The sequence below is a fragment of the Pygoscelis adeliae genome, unplaced genomic scaffold (genome assembly GCF_000699105.1).
Source record: "Pygoscelis adeliae isolate BGI_AS28 unplaced genomic scaffold, ASM69910v1 Scaffold32, whole genome shotgun sequence".
In the NCBI taxonomy this organism is placed as follows: Eukaryota; Metazoa; Chordata; class Aves; order Sphenisciformes; family Spheniscidae; genus Pygoscelis; species Pygoscelis adeliae.
Genome location: NW_008824368.1, coordinates 3,602,886 through 3,610,919, shown reverse-complemented (window position 1 = coordinate 3,610,919; position 8,034 = coordinate 3,602,886). Strand labels below are relative to the sequence as shown.

At 39.6% G+C, this 8,034-nt stretch overlaps 1 protein-coding gene across 1 annotated transcript in view; it reads left to right on the top strand.

Annotated features, from left to right (window-relative positions):
• ITM2B (integral membrane protein 2B) overlaps positions 1-5,787 on the top strand; it is a 56,115-nt gene extending 50,328 nt beyond the window's left edge. Inside the window, exons 5-6 of the mRNA XM_009319959.1 lie at positions 3,631-3,781; positions 5,059-5,787. Coding sequence (XP_009318234.1) covers positions 3,631-3,781; positions 5,059-5,147 — 240 coding nt within the window. The 3' untranslated portion in view covers positions 5,148-5,787. The remainder of the gene's footprint in view (positions 1-3,630; positions 3,782-5,058) is intronic.
• The last annotated feature ends 2,247 nt before the right edge of the window (positions 5,788-8,034 follow it).

Genomic DNA, 8,034 nt, shown 5'->3' with positions numbered 1-8,034 from the left:
CTGACACTTATGCAAGGGGCATGTGTTAGAAAGTTAACTGATCACTAGAGATCTTTGCAGAGAGAAAAACCTTCTTAGTTAATTAACTACAATTATGAAGGAATTATTAATTCAGAGGAAGGCAAACAAACCTGATTTTGTTCTTCGATGCTCCAAATTTGGCTGACAAAATTGTGTAAATGTGGTATACTTAGACTCTGATAGTAGTCTATGTGGTTTTTAATTTATAACCCGCTGTGACTAAAGTTTCCATAAAGCATGTATGCGCTGGACTAAGACTGGTTAGCTGAGAGGCTTGAAGTAGATATACTGGGAGATCCTTTTAACGTGGGCACTGTTTAAAGTGTAGGTCCCTAGGGCTGGCCCCTACTTTGAACTGATCCAGTGACTTGAGGGTGATGCATGTGAGGTGTGTTAGATCCGCTGTGCGTGCTCAGGGCAATTAGACGCGGCACTACATGTGATGGACTACAGCTGCATGCGAGTTCGTGAGGCTTCCAGCAGCCTGACGATGGACCTTCCTGTTTCCAAGGAGGTTTTGTAGGCGTGATCAGGACTTAGATTGTATGATTAGCAAAGCCCATTTAAGCAAGAGGGTTTTTAATATAGCCAGATTGCTGGTTCTGCGAGCACCAGACCTTCAGAAGAAGATTTGTTGTCCTTAAAAACAACGACCATGGAAAGGACTGACATACCACAATTGCTGAACAACGAAACATGAGTTTTCGGTATAATGCTGTGGGAGCTCCTCATCGCTTCCCAGCAGGGTTTAATAATTGAACACTACTACTGGGCTTGCGGTGCTGGTGCTGGCTGGCTTGTTGCCACCACCGGGACACGCTTTCTGTTAGTAGTAGTAACTGGGTGAAATGTAATGGCCTGTAAAATTGAGGAGGCCAAAGTAATGGGGTCTTTTAATAATTTAATATGAATAATCTTTATCTTTTTTTTAACTCCTACATATGTATGCCTTTAATGCAGATTCAAATAGTATTTACCTTGGTTTTCAGCCTTCTGTTTTCTTTATAGAACAGCAAAACACTCTGGGTGGGGAAGAGAGCTGATAAGCTAACTTGTGTCTAAGATTTGGGGAGAATGTTTTCAGTCTTATTTTACTGGGCTTTTGTAACTTCAGAATTGTTAATATCATCTTTGGGTTTGCATCTTTCAAACAAGGCTTTGAACTAGGACTCCAGAAACCATTTTAGTCATTTCTGAGTGGCTCATGTATATAAATAAATTTCATGTGAAAAATTACTTCACAAGTAAGTCCTCTGCTGCTTTTTTGCTGCCCATTTTGAGACTGGCTATTTAACCACACATTCATTTCTTGTACATAAGGCTGAGGTAGTGTCTGTAAAACTCAGTGACCCCGTATTTTTTTTACTTTGTGTATGCTCTTTTGTTTCCATTTTTAGTTCACACAAATTCCACTATTAAAATCTGTTAATTTCCTAGTTTGTCATTAGTACTAAATCAAATGTGCTTGGTTTACAAGTAAGACAATAACCAGGTATCATGCATTTAATTGAAAATCTGTGCAAAAGCAAACAGTTTTGATCATTGTCCCCAGTAGTGAGCGCCCTAATTTTATGAGACATCTGTTTAATTTTCATTGTATTAACAAAAAGCTGTGGGCATTTGATGTCTCAGAAAATCAGGCTAAATGTTTTGTAACTGAAATTTGGGAAACTATTCTGCAGATGCACAAAGTGAGTAAATTTCTGTTCACTACCCTGCAGTCACACTGGTTGCACAAAGAAAAAAATGTATGAAATTAAAGTGCTCAGTTCATTAAAATGGGCTCTGAATATATGCAGAGGGCATTTTATGAAAATGGAGGTGCTCTGGGCTGTTTTGTTTTTAAAAAAAAGCCATAATTTTAGCCTGAAGAACCACATTTCTATAAATTGATACAGTTTGCTTGAATATGCAGACAGTGAAAGGCCTCCTTTCCTTGGGAAACAAGGCTGAAATCCAGGTGTATTTGTTCATCCGCCTCGTTCCCGTTGTTGAGCCAACTGGCCGATTTTAACGGTATGCGATGCACAGGACGTCTCAAAGATGACAATATTTGTGGCTATGCTGGATCGCAGTGCTGCGTAATTGGTCCTGCAGCAGCTGGGCAGAGGAGATTCCTGCACTGAGCTCCTCCTCCTCTTGCACCCCCCGGGAGGGCCGAGAAGGCCGGGCCCGGGGGGTGGTCCGGGAGGTCCTGCGGTTTGGAGGGCACAAGCCCAGGAGTGTCCTCGTGGGCTGCCCCAAGTCCTCGGCACTGCTGACCACCCTGCGAGTGCCCTGCACTGCTGCTCTGCTCTGGGGCTCCCTCGGGGGGCTCCCCTGAAATTCGAGAGAGCAGGGGTTTAAGACACAGTAATTTACAGTGATTTAATTACCAAATAATGACTGGGATAATTTGGGACTGCGAAGTCTTCCGAGCTCTTATTTAAAGAAAAAAAATTGCTGTTGTTTTCCTCATAGTACGTGCTGAAGGAAATTTTTATAATTTCAAGTGAATTTTATACAGTCCTTTCTTTACTGAAGAGAATAGCATTTAATCAGCTTCTTCTCAACATGTCACTTGGACTGAAAAGACAGTCGTCTTTTGCAATGGAAATTTCAAGTTGTGTATTGTCAATAAAAAATATAGTGATCTTTCGCCACAGAAGCTGAATTTGTTTCCATAATAAGTGATCATTTTATTTTTAGAAAGCAAGCAACACCTTCTCTACTGCCATACATTAGAATCACACTAACAGGATTTCTTAAATGAAGTAATATTTTAAAAAAGTTGATGATTATTTACCAGTGGCAGTATTAGGAAGTCGGCCGATAGCTAAGTATGTGCGTTTTCAGCTGTGTACAGTGAGGTGTGCACAGAGCTGGATTCCTCCATCATTTCAGCTGTGGCAAAATAACACTGAAGGGACTAGAAAAGGCTTGGGAAGCCCTTGCGTGTTGTCATGGCTCTCCCCCGTATTCAGTGTATTGCCTTAAACCACCTGATACACCACCATGGCTTTCTAATACCTTTCCATATACACAGTTGCGGGCGTCACCATGATAACTTACGGGGCTAGATGGTCTCATCTTGCATTTGGCTTGAGAGTTGTGACCCCCGCCATGAATATGTTCAAGGCTTCCCAAACCCCGTGGACTGCAGCTGGAGTATACCTCAGCTGGCGTGCTTCATCAGCAAGAGTATCTCCATGCAGAGCGTGCTTCTTCCAACTCCTATTTGGGAGTAGTTCCCACTGAGGTCTGTTGGGCTGTCGTTAATTAAGTGAAAACTTTGGATGATAGTGCAGGACTGATCTGTGACAGGGGGTGCTCCTGGAAGGAGACATTTCTTCTCTGCTGAAGACTGACGTTACTGTAGCAGGAGGGCGGTGGACGTATGTATCAGTGGAAGTTTTGTGACTTTTTTGAATAGAATCATTATTTATTTCTTTAGTGCAGTGCAGTCATGTTTGCACATTTAGAATAAAATTCTGTGGGTAATACATATTTTGAAAGAATTCAAAGAAGATATGTCACAGCTGTGTTAAAGAAACACACTGCAAAGTTTCTTGTGTACTTAGACCATGGAGAGATGGCTTTTGACAGAGCTGTTACATTTTTGTTCAACAGGCTGGAACGTATTTGCCTCAGTCCTATTTGATTCATGAACAGATGATTGTTACTGATCGCATTGAAAATGTGGATCAGCTGGGATTCTTTATTTACCGCCTCTGCCGTGGCAAGGAAACCTATAAACTACAGCGCAAAGAAGCCATGAAAGGTAAATGTTCCTCCTGCAATCTTTTGTGTTGGCAGAAAGTTCAATGCCGCTTGAGTGCAATAAATAGGCTTGATTGTGTTGAAAGGAATGACTCTTAACTAAAGCAAGGGTTGCTTATTGCAGTAACCGGCTCTGTGGGCTTAAGTACGTCTGATATTTTCTGTGTAGGTATGGAAATAAGTCATTTTATTGTGCAAAAGTGCTCAAGGCCCCAGTGAGCTGGGAGCAGCTGAAATGTGTGTATATGCATGGGTATGTTTTCTGGGGTTCAGGCTTTCATTGATGCTTTTCTTTAATCTTGTTTCTTGACACACACACCCCCCCCAACCAAAAAAAACTTTAATATATGAGAAGCCATAGCCTTGTAGTCCAAGTACAGAACTGCAGGTTCTTCTTGTTGTTAAAGACACCTATAAATTAGTCCACGTCTTCCTGTTTGCATCAGTGAAATGTGAGTAAGAGTTGTCTTCTCAGGAGAATTGTAGTGCTTGGTACTCCTTTGTGGAAGGTGTTCGAAAAACATCATTTGGAAGAGTCTTAACAAGCTATTAAATACTGCCTTAAAGTTTTCACTCAGATTTTACTCAGACTTGCTTTTTTTTTTTTTTAAACTGTATGTGATGTGCAAGTGCACGCTGAAGCAGTTTAATTGCTTTAGTCGTATTGTTGGACCTGACTGCTTGGGAAAAGAAGGAAAAGAAATACATTTTATAAAAATAGTTTAGAACAGTGTTTAAAAATGAAAAGGTCTCAATAGCAAAATCCAGTTCAAAATTCAGTATGTTGATCCTGTGGTAATAAATGATGAGCATAGGTTGGCAGTGAGCATTAGTTTGGCTAAGATTTGGTTAAATTCTGTCTTTCTCCGATTCCAAGATGTTGTTTAAATCCTGCTAGTCCACTCTTTTTGGCCTATAGCGGTTTATTCCTTTGCTGTTCCCTCTCTCACATCCACACAAGCATTTTTATAGACGCACAGAGAGGGAGATTGGGAACTGATCTGGGTTAAAACTAGCCAGTGGGGGGTTTCGGCAGGTTGGTTTTAACTAAACCAGTACTGCGATTTGGTTCACCACACCTTCAGGATCATTGCCTGCTTATTGATTTTGCAAGTATGAATGTGTGCCTATGTGTGTTTCCTCTGAGATGGGGATCAAAGAGGGGTAGTTCTGACTTCTGATGACATCTTATTATAGCAAATGTAAAACTATTACGTCTCTGATGTACCTCATCCCCTCTTCTGTTCACCCTCCATTGTTCTTTACCAATACAAACAGGAATTCAGAAGCGTGAAGCCGTCAATTGCCGAAAGATTCGACACTTTGAGAACAGGTTTGCTATGGAAACGCTCATCTGTGAACAGTAATGAGGAATATTACTGTTGCAGGAGACTTAAAAAACTACAGTATGACCCCACCCTTTGTATTGTGTGCAGTGATTATTTTTTAAAATCTTCTTTTATGTAAGTAGTAGACAGGGCTTTATTGCTGAACACCTTCCATACTCTTCATCTCATGATACATGTAAAATCAGTATGGTTTAGTTTTTGCCTTATTTTCAGGTGTGGTGGTGTTCTTATATTTGAATAGCAATTGTATAAAGACTTAGTTGCTAGCGCATTTCATGTGATGAATCTTGAATACTAGGAAGAAGAGAAAGTCTTTGAAATATCCACCAGTTTTTAATTAAGTAAAATTGAAAAGAATTATTAATGTACAAATGGACTGCAAGAGCTACTTCTAACTGTAATATTACCTGCTATATAGTTTATTACAGCACATAGACAAACCTGTATTTGACTCTTCCTAACAAAGTGCAATTTGTTTCGTTTTTAAAATATTGTCATATTTACCTTTTTAGATTGATTTCTGACTTGATGTTTTAAAATGGCAAGTGTTTGCTGTAACAATCTTTTAGAAAATTAAGAAGTAACTTATGTTACTAACTTGTATATAATCCATGTATGTGCAATGGAAAATAAACCTTATAAACCTGTTTGTCTAAAAGTCTAGTGTTTTCTTTTGCTATTACTGGGTTTTTTTAGAGGAGGGGACTACAGTTTAAATTTAAAGCTAAAATTAATGCTTTTTACTTGCGGGGCTATTTTTAAAAGCGAGAAGATAAAACAGAATAGGTGATGGCTGAGAAATGAATTCTGAACAGAGAAGCATGTTTTTCTGTTCCTTTTTCGTTTAAAGGCAATATTATGCTGCTTGCTTAAATTCTGGGTTGGTATTTCCACAATACATGCAATCGGAGTGGAGATCCAAAGCTGACTTAACATGTTGTTAATGTCTGAAATCCCTCTCCTGAGTATTTGTCAAACGATGTACATGATCTAGAGCGTGCCGTGAGTCAGGCTGACCCAGCTGAGAGCCGGGAGTGTTCACTACAGGCAGGACTTGGCATTTCCCTGTGTTGAACTTCATGGCGTTTCTGTTAGCCTGTGCCATCGAGCTTTGCCAGTTCATCTGGAGCTAGCTCAAACATCGCCAATACCATTCTGTATCGTGCCATTTGCACTTAAAACTGCTATTCTTAAAGCAAGTTTGAATTTTTTTATATGATTGGTATCTTTGTAACGGCAACTTTTGTAGGGGAGGGTGCAGGGTACGATGTATCATAGTACCTGCTGTTTTGAAGCTGGTTGCAAGAAAAATTACAGGACAGAAAAAAAGGGACTAACACTCAAAAACAAGGCTGGAAAATCTCGCCCAAAATCCACTTCTAAGCTTCTGTAATATGGGAACTGACTTGTCTTTCTGAACAAATTTTGACCATTGATTCATCAGGACAGTAGGAATGTTTAATAGAATATTTGCATATTTGTTTGCAAAAAAATACTGCTTAAACCCATTTTTAAATAATACGCACCATAGGTGTCCAAATTTTTTGCCTTAGGTTAATTTGGTCAAGAAGCTTTGGACTAATCTTATTTTTCATCTTTTAAAGGATCTTTTCTTAATATAGTGGGAGGATGCTCTACTGGTTTTGGAGCTATTATATGGTTGTAAACATGCTATCATCCAGCTTCCTGCTATTGTGAATGTTTGGATCGAGATAAAATAATTTGTTTTAAAGGAAGTTTCTTAAATACACAATACTTTTTTTCTTCCCTCATCTGCATTTGGCTTAATTTACAGTTTAGTCTTAGTGTAGGTGCATTATATATAAAATGAAAAGTGTAATTGTTACTTTCCGGAAGTTGGACGTTTTTAATCCATTCTTGATGGTGCATGGCAGTCATGAACATCACATAAAGCCTCACGTAGATGCTCATGTATAAATTATAGTTATATAGCTACGCTTTGGTGTGGATGTAAGCAAGCTGGAAAATCCGTTGGGAAAACTTTAGCTACAAACATTCAGGATGTTGCAATTGTGCGCTTGCAATAAAGGTCAAATATATGTCAGGAAAGGGTTACTGGTGCATTCTTTGGAACCCTGTATGATGTGAGATTCGCACTGAAGTACTTTTAAGCATGTTTCCTACCTTTTCATGAGCATACCATTCCTGTTTTCCGTAAGTTAACATGCAACTTGCTAATTTTTAAGCAAGCCTCGCATCATCTTTAACTTGTTTTCAAAATAAAACTCAGTAAGAAACCTGTGGTGTGTCCTTTAATGGAGACACCAGCAAATGAGGCTGCTGAAGGGGGGTGGCAGAGGGAGGGAGAAATAGATTTGTTCTTATAGACAGGAGGTCTCTATGCTCATGCTGCATGCCTGTGTCCCTAATAACTTTTGAGCCCGTTGGATGGCAGAAGGAAATTCATTTCTACCGGTAGTGTGAAAATAAGTGGGGGGAAGGAGGGAGAAACTCGCGTGCACTGAGGGAAAGCTCCCAGCATGCGCTCGCATCTTATTAAATGCCAGGCAGTTTGTATGGGAAGAAGACCTAAAACACCCCGAGTGCAGGAAAAGCTCCCGTTGGAACTTCTGCCCTCTTAGACAAAGTCGATGAAGCACAGGACACAAATCCGTGGAAAAAACTAGCTCTAGGAGCTGCTTGGGCTTTTTTATTTTTTAAATTAAGAGTATAATAAAGAAACATAGCTGTGCTATACTGAAGAAAACCACATTTCTAGCCCAATGAATTCCAGAAAAGGGTTAGTATAAAAATGACCTCAGTGGACAATTATCTTTGCAAATATTTTTAAACTCCTTGTAAGAAAGAAAATGAATCCTAATGCTGAGACACACTTTGTCACTGAAGTAGCAAAATCAAAGAGGTGCCACTATCCTATGCCGCC